Source organism: Bos mutus, chromosome 16 (assembly GCF_027580195.1).
Source record: "Bos mutus isolate GX-2022 chromosome 16, NWIPB_WYAK_1.1, whole genome shotgun sequence".
In the NCBI taxonomy this organism is placed as follows: domain Eukaryota; kingdom Metazoa; phylum Chordata; class Mammalia; order Artiodactyla; family Bovidae; genus Bos; species Bos mutus.
The window spans coordinates 47,565,939-47,587,408 of NC_091632.1; the positions used below are offsets into that span (position 1 = coordinate 47,565,939).

Genomic DNA, 21,470 nt, shown 5'->3' on the forward strand with positions numbered 1-21,470 from the left:
CACTGAGCCCCCTGGGAAGCCCATCCATTTTCTGGTCTCGTATTAAACCAGCCCAAACTAACTGAAATAGTCATAGAAACTTCCTGATTGGGGATCTTAACTAGAAAATAGCATCTTCCCACTAGAGATAAGCATCCTGGGAATCATATTGATTGTTGTCTAACACCTCTTCTTTGTGCTGTGCTCAGACTGAGTGGTGCAGAGGACTTATTTTCTTTTCTCTAAAATATTTATATTCATATTTAGTATTGATTCCTAACAACATCAAATATGATTTTACTTAATCTTGAGAGAATAGGTCTTTGCTATGCTACACATTAACATTTTGCACATTCTTACTTAGAGAGCATGGAACCTTCTGTATGGCAGACAGCTCTCATTGTAACATGGAAGTATAATGGTAATTCGTTTATTTTGGAAAGACATTTTTGTCCTCGTCACCACTTTCATTTGATTTGCCCAGAGATCCACAAGTTGTATTTCTCGACAATGACTAACTGAACATTTTGTCTGATATGAGTAATGATCCTCCGGCGGTATTGTCTCAGTGGCAGATTTTCTTATAAAATACATTCTAACTGAGCTTGAGTCCTTGGAAATTAATATATGACACTTTAAATCTCAGTCACTGGATCTCAACATTGGCAGTACATTCAGTTCAGTCACTCAGTTGTGTCCGACTCTTTGCGACCCCATGAATTGCAGCACGCCAGGCCTCCCTGTCCATCACCAACTCCCAGAGTCCACCCAAACTCACGTCCATCGAGTCGGTGATGCCATCCAACCATCTCATCCTCTGTCGTCCCTTTCTCCTCCTGCCCCCAATCCCTCCGGGCATCAGGGTCTTTTCCAACGAATCAACTCTTCGCATCAGGTGGCCAAAGTATTGGAGTTTCAGCTTCAGCATCAGTCCTTCCAATGAACGCCCAGCACTGATCTCCTTTAGGATGGACTGGTTGGATCTCCTTGAAGTCCAAGGGACTCTCAAGAGTCTTCTCCAACACCACAGTTCAAAAGCATCAATTCTTCAGTGCTCAGCTTTCTTCACAGGCCAACTCTCACAGTACATTAAGGGGTTAAAAAATACTGATTTGAATACTGGACCACACCTTCAGAAATTTGGATATAATTAGTCTGTATTCAAAACCTGGCATCAACATTTAAAAAAAAAAAAAAAAGCTTCAAGGAAGTTTTGATGTACAGCCAGAATTGAGAAGCCCTTTTTAATCCTCCTGCTTGCTTGTGCAGTAATAATCATTGTTAAGTTGATCTATAATAATGTGGACCTCTGCTTCTCCTGTTAACTAGCATCTCTCTTTTTCATGGAGCCAGATTTGTTACCACAACTCTAGCACCATCTTATTGTTCTGCCCATATTATTTTAGTATATCATTTGTGGATTCACTGATTCACAATACTCCTTCCTTGTTATCAGCGTGCTTTCATCTGGGCTATATATACTGATAATGCTTACCTAATTCCAAAAGCCAGTGTACACACTGATAAGCAATAAGGATTGTCTAACATATACCTATCCAACCAGTCCATTCTGAAGGAGATCAGCCCTGGGATTTCTTTGGAAGGAATGATGCTAAAGCTGAAACTCCAGTACTTTGGCCACCTCATGCGAAGAGTTGACTCATTGGAAAAGACTCTGATGCTGGGAGGGATTGGGGGCAGGAGGAGAAGGGGACGACAGAGGATGAGATAGCTGGATGGCATCACTGACTCAATGGATGTGAGTTTGAGTGAACTCTGGGAGTTGGTGATGAACAGGGAGGCCTGGCATGCTGGGATTCATGGGGTCACAAAGAGTCGGACACGACTGAGCGACTGAACTGAACTGAACTGAACATAAACAAACTGATTCTCCAGTGGTGTCAGTATAGGAAGTTATAGAATTTAGCTAGGAATTTCTACTTTTCCCAATTAGGCTTTTTGTTTTTCAGAATATATAACATGTTCACCAGTGTTCGCAGAAATTCTTCAGTGCTTCCTCTGGGGAGATACATTTATCATTATAGCTTTAACTTCTATTATATGGATAAGTTCTCTTTTATATCATTTTCAATTACTCCTTAATCACTATGACTCTTCATTGGAAACCCATAAAAATTGACAAAATGGTCACAATCCTGGAAATGTATACTTCGTAATATATTTCATAACACTGGATTTTAGGGCTAGTCTTATGGGCCTTAAGCTTCCATATTTATTATTTTGGTTTTCTTCTCTAAGCTAGCCATCTGCTTTTTATATATATCTTATATCATTGACATCTTTGTTCAGTATCACTTGTCATTCTTGGCCAGAAAAATTGGAGTTGTGCCAACTTGGCTAGTTTCTTGAATCTCAGATGTTTCAAATCACATACATATCACGTGTGTCTTATGCCACCTTAGCCAGGGTATTATCATAATAATCATTATCCTGAGGGAATTTGAACTCCCCTCTGGTAATTCACAAACTCTCCTGGGAATGTTCAAAGGGAGCCATGGACTGGTCTTCTAGAATAGTATGTGAGTCTATTCCTTTTCCTTCATCTCTACCTCACTAGAACATCTCCTTTCTCTGACAACAGCAAAATGTGAAAAGTTCAGGGAAATGGGGCATGTGAATTGAGGTATGAGTATTCAATGTCCTTACCTCTTCGTTTTGTGCTGGTGCCACACGGAAGGTAGTGATACTGTTGCTGATGCTCTTGTGTCCCTACCAACCCTGCCAAGACCAGATACTAAGAGAGCCGAAGGCTACACCCAGAATAAATTCACCCCCTACCCAGGTGGCTCAGAGGTAAAGAATCCACCTGCAAAGCAGAGAGAAGGAAATGCAACCCACTCCATTGTTCTTGCCTGGGAAATCCCTTGGACAGAGGAGCCTGGTGGGCTACAGTCCATGGGGTCACAAAGAGTCAGATACGACTTAGTGACTAAAACAACAACTCCCCAATCCAGTTAAATTATTTTTCACTACTGCAAAAAGCACCAGAACCAGTGTAACTACACTGTGCACTCTCAGTATTGTAGTTTTTTCAGTTTTCACTTGTTCTTACATTCATTTCAGACTTTAACTCTGGGGGAGATTGGTGGGACAAATTCCTGAGAGAAATTTACTATGCTGTTATATTACATAGAACTGCCCCCCTCCTTTTAAAAACTCATTCTATTTAAACTAGTTTTGTGCCTCCACTGTCTTTCCTTAGAAAGCTATTTTCCAGAGAGGTGTGGGACTCTCATCTCTGCACCCTACTAGAAGTCATACTTCACCGATTCTCCAGACATTTTAGGGTTTTAGTGTCAACATATTAATAGCTTGACTTGTGATAGGACCCCAAATACACACTCCCCTCATTAAAAAGCCTTTGCCATTCTTACAAATCTTCCCTTTCGACCAAGCATCTTGCTATGGAAAAATAGAGAACTGAATAGTTCTTTAATATTACTGTAAGACTGCATTCCCAGGATGCAGATATTTTCAGTTGACCATCAGACAGTTATTTAGTATCTACCATGTACTAGGCACTGTGTTAAGCGGTGGGACTAGAGCAGGGGGCAAGACAGATAGTATTTGCCTATAATCTCGTGGGTAAGTAAACTTGAAACAAAGGAAATTGGTACATGATCAAAAGAGGAATTACAGGGACTTCTATGGGAAGCTAATCTAGCAGAGGATATCAAGGAAAATTTGTTTTCTAAAGAAGTTTTAGACTTAAGTTTAGAGACTTATAGGGGTCAGGAGAGCAGAGGAAGAGTTTTTCAAACAGAGAAACACTAGGGCCTAAAGATGACTTGAGAAAGTATTTGTTGCATTACAGATGTGGTTCTCAGCCCTGGCTGAACCTTAAAATCACGTGGATCCCTTCTGAAAATACTAATGCCGAGACTTCACCTCACAAAAGTGATTCAAAATCTCCGAAGGTGTGGCTCTAACAACAGTATTTAAAAAGCTCCACACACAATTCCATTGGGTTGGCCAAAAAGTTCGTTTGAGTTTTTCCATAAGATGGCACAAAAACCCAAATGAACTTTTTGGCCAACCCAATAATATGAAGCTGGAATTGAGAACCATTGTATTGAGGTCATAAAATGAAACCATATGGATGGAGCAAAGAAAGTAAGGAGAATGGTAAGTCATGGGGCCAGAAAGGGATCGCAGCTGGTCCTATTGTGAGCCCTTTTGTGAGTAAAAGGATTTAGTACTCATCTCTCAGTTCAGTTCAGTTCAGTCTCTCAGTCGTGTCCGACTCTTTGCGACCCCATGAACTGCAGCATGCCAGGCCTCCCTGTCCATCACCAACACTCGGAGAACTCATGTCCATCGAGTTGGTGATGCCTTCCAGCCATCTCATCCTCTGTCGTCCTCTTCCCCTCCTGCCCTCAATCCCTGCCAGCATCAGGGCCTTTTCCAAGGAGTCAACTCTTCATAAGAGGTGGCCAAAGTACTGGAGTTTCAGCTTTAGCATCAGTCCTTCCAAAGAACACCCAGGACTGATCTCCTTTAGAATGGACTGGTTGGATCTCCTTGCAGTCCAAGGGACTCTCAAGAGTCTTCTCCAACACCACAGTTCAAAAGCATCAATTCTTTGGTACTCAACTTTCTTTATAGTCCAACTCTCACATCCATACATGACCACAGGAAAAACCATAGCCTTGACTAGATGGACCTTTGTTGGCAAAGTAATGTCTCTGCTTTTGAATATGCTATCTAGGTTGGTCACAACTTTCCTTCCAAGGAGTAAGCGTCTTTTAATTTCATGGCTGCAGTGACCATCTGCAGTGATTTTGAAGCCCCCAAAAATAAGTCTGACACTGTTTCCACTGTTTCCCCATCTATTTCCCATGAAGTGATGGGACTAGATGCCATGATCTCCGTTTTCTGAATGTTCAGCTTTAAGCCAACTTTTTCACCCTGCACTTTCACTTTCATCAAGAGGCTTTTTAGTTCCTCTTCACTTTCTGCCATAAGGGTGGTGTCATCTGCATATCTGAGGTTATTGATATTTCTCCCGGCAATCTTGATTCCAGCTTGTGCTTCTTCTAGCCCAGCGTTTCTCATGATGTACACTGCATATAAGTTAAATAAACAGGGTGACAATATACAGCCTTGATGTACTCCTTTTCCTATTTGGACCCAGTCTGTTGTTCCATGTCCAGTTCTAACTGTTGCTTCCTGACCTGCATATAGGTTTCTCAAGAGGCAAGTCAGGTGGTCTGGTATTCCCATCTCTTTCAGAATTTTCCACAGTTTGCTGTGATCCACACAGTCAAAGGCTTTGGCATAGTCAATAAAGCAGAAATAGATGTTTTTCTGGAACTCTCTTCCTTTTTCATGATCCAGTGGATGTTGGCAATTTGATATTTGGTTCCTCTGCCTTTTCTAAAACCAGCTTGAACATCTGGAACTTCACAGTTCACATACTATTGAGGCCTGGCTTGGAGAATTTTGAGCATTACTTTACTAGCGTGTGAGATGAGTGCAATTGTGTGGTAGTTTGAGCGTTCTTTGGCATTACCTTTCTTATGGATTGAAATGAAAACTGACCTTTTCCAGTCCTGTGGCCACTGCTGAGTTTTCCAAAGTTGCTGGCATATTGAGTGCAGCACTTTCACAGCATCATCTTTCAGGATTTGAAATAGCTCCACTGGAATTCCATCACCTCCACTAGCTTTGTTCGTAGTGATGCTTCCTAAGGCCCACTTGACTTCACATTCCAGGATGTCTGGCTCTAGGTGAGTGATCACACCATCATGATTATCTGGGTCGTGAAGATCTTTTTTTACAGTTCATCTCTGTATTCTTGCCACTTCTTGTTAATATCTTCTGGTTCTGTTGCTACTGATGCTGCTAAGTCGCTTCAGTCGTGTCTGACTCTGTGCGACCCCATAGACGGCAGCCCACCAGGCTCCCCCGTCCCTGGGATTCTCCAGGCAAGAACACTAGAGTGGGTTGCCATTTCCTTTTCCAATGCATGAAAGTGAAAAGTGAAAATGAAGTCACTCAGTCGTGTCTGACCCTCAGCGACCCCATGGACTGCAGCCTACCAGGCTCCTTTGCCCATGGGATTTTCCAGGCAAGAGAACTGGAGTGGGTGCCATCGCCTTCTCCATCTGCTTCTGTTAGGTCCATACAATTTCTGTCCTTTATTGAGCCCATCTTTGCATGAAATGTCCCCTTTGTATCTCTAATTTTCTTGAAGAGATCTCTAGTCTTTCCCATTCTGTTGTTTTCCTCTATTTCTTTGCACTGATCACTGAGGAAGGCTTTCTTATCTCTCCTTGATATTCTTTGGAACTCTGCATTCAGATACTTATATCTTTCCTTTTCTCCTTTGACTTTCACTTCTCTTCTTTTCACAGCTATTTGTAAGGCCTCCCCAGACAGCCATTTTGCTTTTTTGCATTTCTTTTCTATGGGGATGGTCTTGATCCCTGTCTCCTGTACAATGTCATGAACCTCCATCCATAGTTCATCAAGCACTCTATCTATCAGATCTAGTCCCTTAAATCTATTTCTCACTTCCACAGTATAATCATAAGGGATTTGATTTAGGTCATACCTGAATGGACTGGAAGAAACACAAGCTGGAATCAAGATTGCCGGGAGAAATATCAATAACCTCAGATATGCAGATGACACCACCCTTATGGCAGAAAGTGAAGAGGAACTAAAAAGCCTCTTGATGAAAGTGGAAGTGCAGGGTGAAAAAGTTGGCTTAAAGCTGAACATTCAGAAAAGGAAGATCATGGCATCCGGTCCCACCACTTCATGGGAAATAGATGGGGAAACAGTGGAAACAGTGTCAGACTTTATTTTTCTGGGCTTCAAAATCACTGCAGATGGTGACTGCAGCCATGAAATTAAAAGACGCTTACTCCTTGGAAGGAAAGTTGTGACCAACCTAGATGGCATATTCAAAAGCAGAGACATTACTTTGCCAACAAAGGTCCATCTGGTCAGGGCTATGGTTTTTCCTGTGGTCATGTATGGATGTAAGAGTTGGACTGTGAAGAAGGCTGAGCACCGAAGAATTGATGCTTTTGAACTGCGGTGCTGGAGAAGACTCTTGAGAGTCCCTTGGACTGCAAGGAGATCCAACCAGTCCATTCTGAAGGAGATCAGCCCTGGGATTTCTTTGGAAGGAATGATACTAAAGCTGAAACTCCAGTACTTTGGCCACCTCATGTGAAGAGTTGACTCATTGGAAAAGACTCTGATGCTGGGAGGGATTGGGGGCAGGAGGAGAAGGGGACGACAGAGGATGAGATAGCTGGATGGCATCACTGACTCAATGGACGTGAGTCTCAGTGAACTCCGGGAGTTGGTGATGGACAGGGAGGCCTGGTGTGCTGCGATTCATGGGGTTGCAAAGAGTCAAACACGACTGAGCAACTGATCTGATCTGATCTGATCTGAATGGTTTAGTGGTTTTCCCTACTTTCTTCAATTTAAGTCTGAATTTGGTAATAAGGAGTTCATGATCTGAGCCACAGTCAGCTCCCGGTCTTGTTTTTGCTGACTGTATAGAGCTTATCCATCTTTGGCTGCAAAGAATATAATCAGTATGATTTTGGTGTTGACCATCTGGTGATGTCCATGTGTAGAGTCTTCTCTTGTGTTTTTGGAAGAGGGTGTTTGCTATGACCAGTGTGTTCTCTTGGCAAAGCTCTATTAACCTTTGCCCTGCTTCATTACGTATTCCAAGGCCAAATTTGCCAGTTACCCCAGGTGTTCCTTGACTTCCTACTTTTGCATTCCAGTCCCCTATAATGAAAAGGACATCTTTTGGGGTGTTAGTTCTAAAAGGTCTTGTACTCATCTCTAAGGCCAATAAAAGTGAAAGTCGCTCAGTTGTGTCTGACTGTTTGCAACCCCATGGACTATACAGTCCATGGAATTCTCCAGGCCAGAATACTGGAGTGGGTAGCCTTTCCCTTCTCCAGGCCATCTTCCCAACCCAGGGATCGAACCCAGGTATCCCACATTGCAGATGGATTCTTTACAGCTGAGCCACAAGGGAAGCCCACAAGGCCAATGGGAGCCATTTAATAGAAGGAGGGACAAGACCACAGGGCTGCTTTGTAGAGACTTGATTGAATGAGATAAAGTTGTTGCCAAGAGAATGTTATAAAAGAGAGATTGTAATATACTAGGATTAGAATGTTGGCAGTAGAAAAAGAGAGATGCATAGTGACTGGTAGTAATATCAAATGCTGCATAAAGGTCATACAAGAAAATTATCCTTTAGATTTGAGACATGAAAACTACTGGAGACCTGGAGGGTTTCTGTAGATGCCCAGACTGGCAGGTCATCATGCTGAGTATTCAGCTCAAGTGTTATATTTGGATCTGAGGTTCTCAGCTATCTTCAGACACAAATGAAGCTATACACAAATAAACAAAGAAAAAAATTCTACTAGTCAAAGATTGCTTTTCCTTTCTACAAGAAAGACCAAAGTCAACAAGTGAGACACTCAAAACAAAACAAAAACAAGCTGTGATATTGTAACAAAACCATTTTGTTTGTTCCCATTTCAGAACCATGTATAATGGGGACAATACTTGTCACTTATTGATTCTGGTGTGACATAGTAATACTCATTGAAACTTGATATTCTATGCCTGCTGCTGCTGCTGCTAAGTCACTTCAGTCGTGTCCAACTCTGTGTGACCCCACAGACGGCAGCCCACCAGGCTCCCCCATCCCTGGGATTCTCCAGGCAAGAACACTGGAGTGGGTTGCCATTTCCTTCTCCAATGCAGGAAAGTGAAAAGTGAAAGTGAAGTCGCTCAGTCGTGTCCGACCCTCAGTGACTCCATGGACTCCAGCCTTCCCGGCTCCTCCATCCATGGGATTTTCCAGGCAAGAGTACTAGAGTGGGGTGCCATTGCCTGAGACCTTAAATAGTACCTTTTCCTATCTCATTGTTCTCAGCTGGATTTCTGTCCCTTGTGCTTTCTTTTATTTCTCTACTCCAAACAGAGCAGTGAACATTTCTGTTGAACTCATTATTGACGGCCACTATAGTATACTTTCTTGAGGCATCTCAGAAGTTATAGCATGACTTTAAAAGTAGACAACCTTTTCAGAGACCCAAATATCCCTCACTTCCTTCACTTCCAAAGGGGAAGATTTCCATTTTCTTTGATTGAGGCCAGCAAAAAGAGGAACTTTCTCAAGCTCAAGTGTACCTGGACATCGTAACCAGTTAATATATCCAGTATCACTGCCTAGTATCAATAGTAACAGTACTTAAGTCCAAGTCTTAATACGACTTCATTCCAAACCTTTTTGGTGATTGTCCACTTTGGAGCCCTATATATTCATATATCCACTTCAATATTTGAGAGAATTCTGCTGATAAAACTTAATCGTTTCTTCCTCCTTCATTTTTCAAAAATATAATTGTATAAACCATCAGAACTAGTAATACAGTATTATCAGTACATAAATACAAAAAAGCATGAGCAGAACAGTTGATGAAGCCGTCATATTCACATCAACTTCAGTGGTTCAAGAGGATGAGGATTACTAGTTACTTATTTTCCCACGGCTCCTTATAACCCATTCCCCTAATAAATCCCCATTTTAGACCTAGATTAGACCTCTGAGTTAGGTCAATAGGGATTATTGTAATAATATAAACATTCTTTACATCTCTTCTATGGTATCTGTGTAAGCAGAACACATTTTTTTTCCAAATGATTAATAAGGTTTAGCCAGTTGGTGATACAGACATTGTTTCCTAATCCCCACATTTTAGAAAGGCCTCTAGAACAGATCAGGAAGATCTCCTGGAGAAGGAAATGGCAACCCACTCCAGTATTCTTGCATGCAAAATCTCATGAATGGAAGAGCCTGTTGGGCTACAGTCCATGGGGTCCCAAAGAGTCGGACACAACTGAGCGACTTCTCTAGAACAGGCACTTATTTTGGAACAATTTCAATTTAGATTTACCTAGTCAATCTAGTATTTCAATTTGCCATCTGTTATGCCTTTTATTTTCCACTTTGACAAAAATCACGTCATCTGTGAACACTAGTAGTTCTAGGTAACTCATACTACCTAACTGCTTATCTATTTAGTGTTGAAAAGTTCCTCTTTAAATGAATAAATCTTCAATGGGCAGAAAAATCCTTTATTATTATCCTCATCAGTGAATGTTATATGATAATTGGAAGTAGTAACACTGACTTAGCCAGTGTAACCCATGGAAAACCGTAACATTCCAGCAAGTAGTCTGATGACTCTTGAAGGCAAGATAGAGGGCATTTGCTCAGTGATTATGTTAATACACGGAATTTTAAAAACTTCTGTATTTCTTTTTACTGTTACTCTTGGACAGACATTTAGCAATAGCAGTTAGAATGGAAAAGCTACATTCTAACTATATGAATACCTAAAGCATTAATCTCTCCTCACATAGTCCTTCTAGAGCATTGTTGAAATTGTCTTGTCAGTGAACATTCGATGTGCCAAATCACTAACACACACACCTCAGTCTCTCCACAAGGAGAACCTCTTTGGTTGTGTCCTGAGTTGATTCTTCAGTATGTTTTCACACATCTCAGATCAAAGCCAGGAGATCTTGGGATTTCTTAAAATGTTACAGTATAATATCTAATAGGAGTCTCAGGGGAAAGAATGAAGAAAACCTGAGGAAGAAAATTGTTCAAACAATAATACAAGATAGGGGCTTCCCTGATGGCTCAGTGGTGAAGGATCTGCCTGCCAGCGTAGGAGACACGAGTTCGATCCCTGGTCTGGGAAGATCCTACATGCCAGAGAGCAAATAAGCACATGCTCCACAACTACTGAGCTTGTATTTTAGAGCCCAGGAGCTGCAACCTCTAATGCCCATGTGCCCTGCACTCTGTGCTCCGCAACAAGAGAAGCCCGCAATGAGAAGCCTGCACACCAACGTCTAGAGAGTAGCCCCTGCTTGCCGCAACTAGAGAAAAGCCTGTGCAGCAATGAAAACCCAGCAGAGTCAAGAAATAAATAAATAAATTCTTAAAAAAATAATACAAGATAGTTTCTCAAAGATAAATGGGCTGGAATCTGGAGATTGACATATGAGTAAGTGCCTAACATACTTGAATAAAAAATGCACCTAAAACTATTGTTATGAAATTTCAGTTTAGCCAAGATGAAGAAAAATCTTAAAGGCTTCCAGAGAAATAAAACAGATGACTAAGGCTGCAAAATCAGATCATGATCAGATTTTTCATTGATTATACTGTATACCAGAAAAATGTAAGTTATGCCTTCAATTTTATTGTTTAAAGAAAATTATTTGCAACCTAGGGAAATGGCTAGAATCATCATTGATGATAGCTGTTTTTATTATTATATTTTAAAATTTTCATCTATATTGCATTATTTAAAAGATGGAAGCATACTACTTTTACAAAACTAAAAAAAGCCATTTAAAATTGATCATATATCTACTTCACACACACACACAAATCTCTAAGTTCCCAGAACAGAAATTGTGCAGGTCACATTTTGCTGCAACAATGCTATGAGATTATACGTTAAAAATAAAAGAAGGAAACAATGGATATGGATATGTAAAAAGATGAATTTATATTCCTACCTCACACCTAAACAAAAATAACTCAAAATAGAGACTAGATCTAAGTGTAAGAGCTACAACTGTAAAATCTTTAGAAGAAAATGTAAGAGAAAATCTTTGTCACTTTTCGTTTCAGCAGCATTTTCTTAGATACAGCCCCCAAAACACAGTCAACAAAAGAAAAGAAAAATTAGATTTGATCAATACTAAACATTTTTGCTTTTCATAAAGACACAATTAAGGAAAAGAAAAAAAAGTCAATGTGCTGGGAGAAAATATTTACAAATCATATATTGTATACTCAATAACTATAAGTATATAAAATACACCTAGATAAATTATTAAGAAATATTTAAGGTATACATGAAAAAAACTTTACTGAAGATTCAAGTAAATGAGAGAATAAAGCATGTTCCTGATGATAAGAATTTAAATGATGTCTCCATAAACTAGTCTATAAATTTAGTATTTATTGTTGTTGTTCAGTTGCTAAGTCGTGTGTGACTGTTTGTGACCCTGTGGACTGCAGCACACCAGTCTTCCCCGTCCTTCACTATTTCCCAGAGTTTGCTCAAACTCATGTCCATTGAGCTGGTGAAGCCATCCAATCATCTCATCCTCTGTCACCCTCTTCTCCTCCTGCCCTCCATCTTTCCCAGCATCAGGGTCTTTGCCAGTGAGTCACTTCTTTGCATCAAGTGTCCAAAGTATTGGAACTTCAGTTTCAGCATCAGTCCTTGCAATGTATATTCAGGGTTGATTTCCTTTAGAATTAACTGCTTTGATCTCCTTGCTGTCTAAGGAACTCTTAAGAGTCTTCTCCAGCACTGTAGTTTGAAATCATCAATACTTCAGTGCTCAGCCTTCTTTATGGTCCAGCTCTCACATCCATACATGACTACGGGAAAAACCATAGCTTTGACTATATGGACCTTTGTTGGCAAAGTGATGTTTCTGCTTTTTAATATGCTGTCTAGGTTTGTCATAGCTTTTCTTCCAAAGAGCAAGTGTCTTTTAATTTCATGGCTGCAGTCACTGTCCTGAGTGATTTGGAGCACAAGAAAAGAAAGCCTGTCACTGTTTTCATCTTTCCCCCCATCTATTTGCCATGAAGTGATGGAACTGGATGCCATGATCTTAGTTTTCTGAATGTTGAGTTTTAAGCCAACTTTTTCACTCTCCTCTTTCACTTTCATCAAGAGGCTCTTGAGTTCCTCTTCATTTTCTGCCATTAGGGTGGTATGCAATTTAGTTTAATTCTAATCAAATGCCAAAAGAAATTCTAGGAGAAATTTAACAAGTACAATTAAAAATTTTTCTGAAAGTGGGGACTTCCCTGGTGGTCCAGGGGTTGACTCCACACTTCCACTGCAGAGGACACGATACTAGGTATGGAAACTAAGATCTCACATGCAGCACAGTGTGACCAAAAACAAAAAAGTTGATCTGTAATGGCCTATATAGAAAAAATACATATAAAAAAGAGTGGATAAATGTGTATGTGTAAGTAATTACTTTCCTGTACATCTGAAACTAATGCAACATTGTAAATCAACTATACTCCAATAAAATAAATAAAAAATCAAAGTTGTTTTGAAAAGTAAATAAGTAAATAAGAGGAACCACTGGATAGATTCACTTAATTAGATATAGAAAATCTCTATGCTATTAATATATAGCTGAGCCATCTGTAATAGATTAAAAGTGTGATAGCTCCTTTACTGCTGTGATTTGCTAAGATAATATTGACTATTTTTGCTGATTGTAAAGGATCCGCTTGCCAATGCAAGAGATGCGAGTTTGATCCCTGGGTTGGAAAGATCCCCTGGAGCAGGAAATGGCAACCCACTCTAGTATTTTTGCCTCCATGGACAGAGGAGCCTGGCAGGGTACAGTCCATGGGGTTGCAAAGAGTTGGACGTGACTGAGAAAGCACGCAGGTTTGCTGGAGCCAAATGATGCTGCTGAAGCGGCCATCTGTCAAAGGCATTGATACTGCTGCTAGTGCTTGCTGGTAGAGTTCCATGACGGATGATACCCACAATCAAGAGAACTCGTAACTTATTTTACTTAGCATAATATCCTCTGTCTATTAATGTTGATGCAAATGGCAAGATTTCATTCTTTTTAAGGCCGAGTAATATTCCATTGTATATATGTACTACATATTTTTTATCCATTTATTTGTTGATGGAAATTTATGTTGCTTCCATATCTTGGCTGCTGTAAATAATGCTGCAGTGAACATAGGGGTCATATATATTTTCAAATTAGTGTTTTTGTTTTCTTCAAATAAACACAAAGGAGTTGAGTTACTGGTTTGAAGTAATATAATTTGAAAGTCAACTATACTTCATTTTAAAAGAGAGAGAAAGAAAACTGGCCTTGCACAAAAGATTCTCTCACTTTCTAGCAAGAGCCACAGGTGACTGCATTCACTCTCACCATTTTATCTACTCATTGTTTCTCTCTCTTTTACAGCAGCCTCATCTTTCTAGGACTTGGCAGCTAGGACTGCTATAGTAAGACTGCCCACTCTTCTACCAGCCCATTGTCCTTGAATCACACTTATGCACCTTGATAATATTTTCACACAAGAGGTGTTCTTCTCTTGCAGTCTCTTCCATCCTGATAGTCCTGTCTCATCTGGAGTGGTCCATCTGAAGTGGGCCTGAATTCTAGCAAGAACTTAGTTTAGTTTAGGCTCAAACCATGACCTTTACATTAAACAAGTTTAATTTTTGTCCCATGAATCATTTGACCATCTCCTGTCTCAGTTCAGTTCAGTTGCTAACCGCAGCACGCCAAGCCTCCCTGTCCATCACCAACTCCCGGAGTCCACCCAGAACCATGTCCATTGAGTTGGTGATGCCACCCAACCATCTCATCCTCTGTTGTCCCCTTCTCCTCCTGCCCTCAATCTTTCCCAGCATCAGGGGCTTTTCAAATGAGTCAGCTCTTTGCATGAGGTGGCCAAAGTATTGGAGTTTCAGCTTCAAAATCAGTCCTACCAATGAACACCCAGGACTGATCTCCTTTAGGATGGACTGGTTGGATCTCCTTGAAGTCCAAGAGACTCTCAAGAGTCGTCTCTAGCACCACAGTTCAGAAGCATCAATTCTTCGGCACTCAGCTTTCTTTATAGTCCAACTCTCACATCCATACATGACCACTGGAAAAACCATAGCCTTGACTAGACAGACCTTTGTTGCCAAAGTAATATCTCTGCTTTTGAATATGCTAACTAGGTTGGTCATAATCCTTACAAGGAGTAAGTGTCTTTTAATTTTATGGCTGCAATCACCATCTGCAGTGATTTTGGAGCCCCCCAAAATAAAGTCTGACACTGTTTCCACTGTTTCCCCATCTATTTTCCATGAAGTGATAGGACTGGATGCCATGAACTTAGTGTCTTGAATGTTGAGCTTTAAGCCAACTTTTTCACTCTCCTTTTTCACTTTCAAAAAGAGGCTCTTCAGTTCCTCTTCACTTTCTGCCATAAGGGTGGTGTCATAAGGGTGCATATCTGAGGTTGTTGATATTTCTCCTGGTAATCTTCATTCCAGCTTGTGCTTCTTCCAGTCCAACATTTCTCATGATGTACTCTGCATATAAGTTAAATAAGCAGGGTGACAATATACAGCTTTGACATACTCCTTTTCCTATTTGGAACCAGTCTGTTGTTCCATGTCCAGTTCTAACTGTTGCTTCCTGACCTGCATGCAGGTTTCTCAAGAGGCAGGTCAGGTGGTCTGGTATTCCCATCTCTTTCAGAATTTTCCACAGTTTATTGTGATCCACACAGTCAAAGGCTTTGGCATAGTCAATAAAGCAGAAATAGATGTTTTTCTGGAACTCTCTGTCTATATACATCTATTTCCAACATAAGTCTATGTCATTCTCTTAAATATAATTTGGTTTTTGGACCTAAGTGAAATATGGACACTGCTTCTGAAAAACATTAAGAACTGAAATTACAGTGCAATTTTAACCTTCTTAGGACCATATTCTTACTTTACGAGTTTAGCAACTGTCTTACTAGATCACCAGTTTATCTCTGGAGACATAGCAGGAATCAGTAAAACAGCTGACTGAACAACAACAGCTAACAACAAAACAGTTTCAAATTCTCACAGTAAGATTGCTCTATACTAATTTATTTTATTAAGATACCCCTTCACCAGAGAAATAAAAGGGATTAAGGGTGACTTAGAGACAAAGAAAAGAAACCCAATGACATAAAAGTAAAATAAAGATTAAAAGTAGGATAAAATTGATGATCTGTGAGGCACATTTACGGACATACATAGGAAACAGCATTTTACAAGAGCAGGAGATAGATTTCAAATTTAGATACAAATGTGTAGGTTGAGCCAGTGATGAAACTTAATTATCTATAGAAGCATCTTTTTGAGTAAAGTTTTAAAGCACTATATTGATTTAAACATTTTAAAAAGTAATGCACACACATAGAGCACAGCACGATAGGGTAAATAGCGACAAAATTTCCATGTCTTCCTTCTATCTATCCAGAGATAGAATACACCGATATGGAAGTGCTAATAACACTGTTTTAGCTGAGAAGACCAGGAAATGCTTTTATTTTTTCTTGTAATTCTTCTACTGTACTCTATCCCTCTCTACTCACTGATTCGATCCTCTCCTAGTTCGTTGTCTCCCTTATTGACTTCTAAGTCTGATTTCATGAATTTTCCATCTCTTTTGGTTACTAAAATGAATTCACCATTATTTTTAATACTGAATCCTGTTTATTTAAAAACTTCAACCTTATTATTTTTCCCTTGATCCCAAGGGCAGGCAAGATTCTTGGTTTTAGGGCCAACACATTATAACTTGGTGGTGATACCAGTGATTCTGGGACCAGATTCCATGAATTTGTATCCTGTTCCGCCACTTGAAAATTATGGGCCCACTGGCAGGTCACACCTCTTGCCTCAGTCCTCATTTTCTGAGCAGGGATAATAGAAGTACTTACTGTGTAGGACTGCTGTGAGGATTAAATGAGCTTTTCATGTGAAGCACTCGGAGCATAACTAAGATGTTATTAAAGCTATCTAAGTGTTAGCCATTTTTACCATTATTGGAGTGAATAATGGGGTTTCTCTCTCTCACAGCTCTCCTTGTCTCCTCTGTCTTTATTTTTATATTTAAAATAGTATTTATTTTATTTTTGGCTGCCCTGCGTCTTCATCGCTGTGTGAGCTTTCTCTAGTTGTGGCAAGTAGAGGCGACTCTCTAGTTGTGGAGTGCAGGCTTCCACTGCAGCGGCTCCATTGTTGTGGAGAACAGGCTCTGGGGCGCGTGGGCTCAGTAGTTAACGCTCTTGGCTCTAGAGCACCGGCCCAATAGTTGCGGCACAAGGGCTTAGTCTTCCGCTGCATGTGGGATCTTCCCAGACCAGGGATCGAACCCGTGTCTCCTGCATTGGCAGGCAGACTCTACCACTAAGCCACCAGGGAGGCTTCTCTGAGGTTGTGGTGGTGAACTGGGAAAATAGTTTTCTCTTTTGTCTGCCCACAGCATGACCTCTTGTCCTCTTTCTGGTGGTCACTCACTTCCGACCTAGTTTGCTGGGAAGTATTTCCACAGTAATGAAGAAGAATAATGGGCTATTGTAGCGGGCCAGTCAGGAGGTGAAGGTGGATGGGAAAAATAGTGTGATAAGTCAAAACTTTCATCCTTTTGAACTAGTGTTGAAGGTCATTTTGTGGGGCACACAAGGGTAAGCAGGAATAGGACTCTGCCAAGAAATGCTAAAAACAGTTTTCAACCAAACTGCCCTTTTCTCTTCCATCTACCCACACAATTGTATTGTTTGTTTCCCCTTCAAGAGATTTCAGTTACATGAATATACTCATGAAATATCACTTACCACACGGTGCCACTTGACACTGGACTGTAGAACATGGAGATTACTTACTAGTCAAAGAGAAGAGAGAGACTCATTAAAATGTATTTGTCAATGTATGGTAAAAACCACTACAATAATGTAAAGTAATTAGCCTCCAATTAAAATAAACAAATTAATTTTAAAGAGAGAGAGAATGAACTCTTACCACCTGTTGGAACATATCCCCAAATCTAAAGCTTTGTATAACCTTAATGGCAAAGCCCAATAAAGATAATGCATGAAGACACACACACACACACACACAGGAAAACTTCAGACAAATTCATCACAAATTTTACTGAACGCTTAACTAAAGATAAGCCAAAGAGCCATATTAAAAGTATAATCAAGTGGTATTTATTTCAAACATACAAGAATGGTGATATTAAAGAGAACATAAAATATAATTCTCGACTTTAATTATTAAAAAATTACATGATAATTTTTATTAAGGCAAAATTCTGATAAAATTTTAAATCAATTCTTGATAACAATTCCTTAATGAAATAGATGTGTGTCATTCTCTTAAAGTGACATATAAACACAAAAGCCAGAGCCAGGTGTAATAGAGAGATAATTAGAAGCATTCTCAATTAAAGAACAAGACAAAGATGACCATTATTACTACTATCATTTGCCATTTCTGGACATTCCATCCAGTATTATTGAAAAATAGAAAGAAATAAGTATATTAAAATTGGAAAGAAAAAGACTGTATTATCTTTTAATTCTTTATCTCATGGGAAAGTACACGAGTGCCTTTTAAATGTGTCTATATCAGAATGATTTAACTAGCATTGAAGTTATGGATGACTGAAGTGTTTGGTAAATACTCTAATAAAACTTTTAGAACATGGTATGTTTTGTTTGCTTGTTTAAGGGGGTAGCCCTTTGATCATTATTTTCATTTCTTCTAATTGTTCTATTTAAATGTTCTAGGTCTTCTGTGCTTCTTTTTAAAAAATAATGTCTTTATTTTAGAATAATTTTAGATTTACAGAAAAGTTGAAAAAATAGCATAAAAATAAACTCAAAATGGATTAAAGATCTAAATGTAAGACCAGAAACTATAAAACTCCTAGAGGAGAACATAGGCAAAACACTCTCTGACATACATCACAGCAGGATCCTCTATGACCCATCTCCCAGAATATTGGAAATAAAAACAAAAATAAACAAATGGGACCTAATTAACCTTAAAAGCTTCTGCACATCAAAGGAAACTATTAGCAAGGTGAAAAGACAGCCTTCAGAATGGGAGAAAATAATAGCAAATGAAGCAACTGACAAACAACTAATCTCAAAAATATACAAGCAACTCCTACAGCTCAACTCCAGAAAAATAAATGACCCAATCAAAAAATGGGCCAAAGAACTAAATAGACATTTCTCCAAAGAAGACATACAGATGGCTAACAAACACATGAAAAGATGCTCAACATCACTCATTATCAGAGAAATGCAAATCAAAACCACTATGAGGTACCATTTCACACCAGTCAGAATGGCTGCGATCCAAAAGTCTACAAATAATAAATGCTGGAGAGGGTGTGGAGAAAAGGGAACCCTCTTACACTGTTGGTGGGAATGCAAACTAGTACAGCCACTATGGAGAACAGTGTGGAGATTCCTTTAAAAACTGGAAATAGAACTGCCTTATGATCCAGCAATCCCACTGCTGGGCATACACACTGAGGAAACCAGAAGGGAAAGAGACACATGTACCCCAATGTTCATCGCAGCACTGTTTATAATAGCCAGGACATGGAAGCAACCTAGATGTCCATCAGCAGATGAATGGATAAGAAAGCTGTGGTACATATACACAATGGAGTATTACTCAGCCATTAAAAAGAATACATTTGAATCAGTTCTAATGAGGTGGATGAAACTGGAGCCTATTATACAGAGTGAAGTAAGCCAGAAGGAAAAACACCAATACAGTATACTAACGCATATATATGGAATTTAGAAAGAGGGTAACAATAACCCTGTGTACGAGACAGCAAAAGAGACAGTGATGTATAGAACAGTCTTATGGACTCTGTGGGAGAGGGAGAGGGTGGGAAGATCTGGGAGAATGGCATTGAAACATGTAAAATATCATGTATGAAACGAGATGCCAGTCCAGGTTCTAGGCACGATACTGGATGCTTGGGGCTAGTGCACTGGGACGACCCAGAGGGATGGTATGGGGAGGGAGGAGGGAGGAGGGTTTAGGATGGGGAACACATGTATACCTGTGGTGGATTCATTTTGATATTTGGCAAAACTAATACAATTATGTAAAGTTTAAAAATAAAATAAAATTCTAAAAAATGAAAAAAAAAGAAGAAGATAGGAAAAGAACTAATTAAATTTAAACTTTATACTTAAAAAGCTGAATATATATATTTTTAAGGTCAATAAAATCAAGATGTCTGCCCTTTCTATTTCTATGCAATATTAACCTAAGAGCCCTAGCGAGTGTATGAAGACAATAAATAATAAATATTGGAAAGAAAAAAAAATAGCATAGAGTTTTCATGTACCCCTCACCTTATTTCCCCTAATGTTATCATCTTACATAACCATGGCACATCTGTAAAAACTGAAAAGTTAATAAAAGTACAACTTTATTAACTAAACTGTAGACTTTGTCTACTAAAGTCCTTTTCCTGTTCCAGGATTCAATTCAGGATCCCACATTGCATTTAATAGTTATTTCTCCTTTATTTCCTCTATTTTGTGATTATTTTGTAATCTTTCCTTGTTCATGAATTTGACTATTTTGGAAGGTACCTGGTCAGATGTTTTGGAATGCCCCTCAAGTTTGCATTTATCTGATATTTTATCAACATTTCATTGGAGATATAGGTTTTTTTTCTTTTTTGGAAAATATCACAGAAGTGAAGTGTTCTTCTCATCAGAAAGTATCAGATTTTGAGTTTATTCACTAGTTGTACTGTTTTTCCTTTATCAAATTCAAGGATGCAGCTTCATCTTTATGTATGCCTTCTTTCCTCCATCTTCCTTGGATTTACTGTGAGGTTCTTTTTCTAACTTCTTGTGGATTCTTGATTCAATTATTTCCATCCTTCCTAGTTTATAATTCTAAGTATGTAAAGCTTTGGGTTTTTCTCTGCATGCTCTTTCAGCTGTATGTTATAGATTCTAATATGTAGGGCTATCAAGATTCTGTAACTTCTATATTAATTTCTCTTTAACCTAAGAGTTGTTTAAACAGAATATCTTATATGGCAAATGATAGGAACTTTTTGTTTCCTAAATTTATTACTAACTTTTTTTTTTTTTTTTTTGCATTGTGATCAGAGAATATTTCTGCTGTTTCTACATTTTGGAATTTATACAGAAATTTCTAGCTTAACATATGGTTATCTTTCATGAGTAATCCTTTTTGTGGGCACTAGGGAAAAAAAGATACATTCTTTGCATTCAGGGCTAGAGACTGAAGTTTCTCACTCTCGTCCACACACGTATATACACACTTACCTTTGTCTTCAACATAGCCTAAATTCTTACTTGCTTTAATAATCCTTGAGGACATGCCGACAGAGGTGACTTAAAGCCTTCTGCTACTAATGCTGTAAAAGAGTATTTTGTATTAGTACATAAACCAGTATGTGTTCCTAGAGCTTTGTTTTGCTTTATAAATTTTGATACTACTATGTTATATGGTATTTCAGTTCAGTTCAGTTGCTCAGTTGTGTCCGACTCTTTGTGACCCCATGAACTGCAGCACGCCAAGCTTCCCTGTCCATCACCAACTCCCAGAGTCCACCCAAACCCATGTCCATTGAGTCAGTGATGCGATGCAACCATCTCATCCTCTGTCGTCCCTTTCTCTTCTTGCCCTCAATCTTTCCCAGCATCATGGTCTTCTCAAATGAGTCAGCTCTTTGCATCAGGTGGCCACAGTATTGGAGTTTCAGCTTCAACATCAGTCCTCCCAATGAACACCCAGGACTGATCTCCTTTAGGA

At 39.3% G+C, this 21,470-nt stretch overlaps 1 protein-coding gene across 1 annotated transcript in view; it reads right to left on the bottom strand.

Moving 5' to 3' along the window:
* The window catches only part of MROH9 (maestro heat like repeat family member 9), a 102,438-nt gene extending 81,403 nt beyond the window's left edge, over positions 1–21,035 (bottom strand). The window contains exons 1-2 of the mRNA XM_005902418.1: positions 20,981–21,035; positions 17,471–17,517 (exon numbers count right to left, since the gene is read on the bottom strand). Of these exons, the coding sequence (XP_005902480.1) occupies positions 17,471–17,517; positions 20,981–21,035 (102 nt within the window). The remainder of the gene's footprint in view (positions 1–17,470; positions 17,518–20,980) is intronic.
* Between the last annotated feature and the right edge of the window lie 435 nt (positions 21,036–21,470).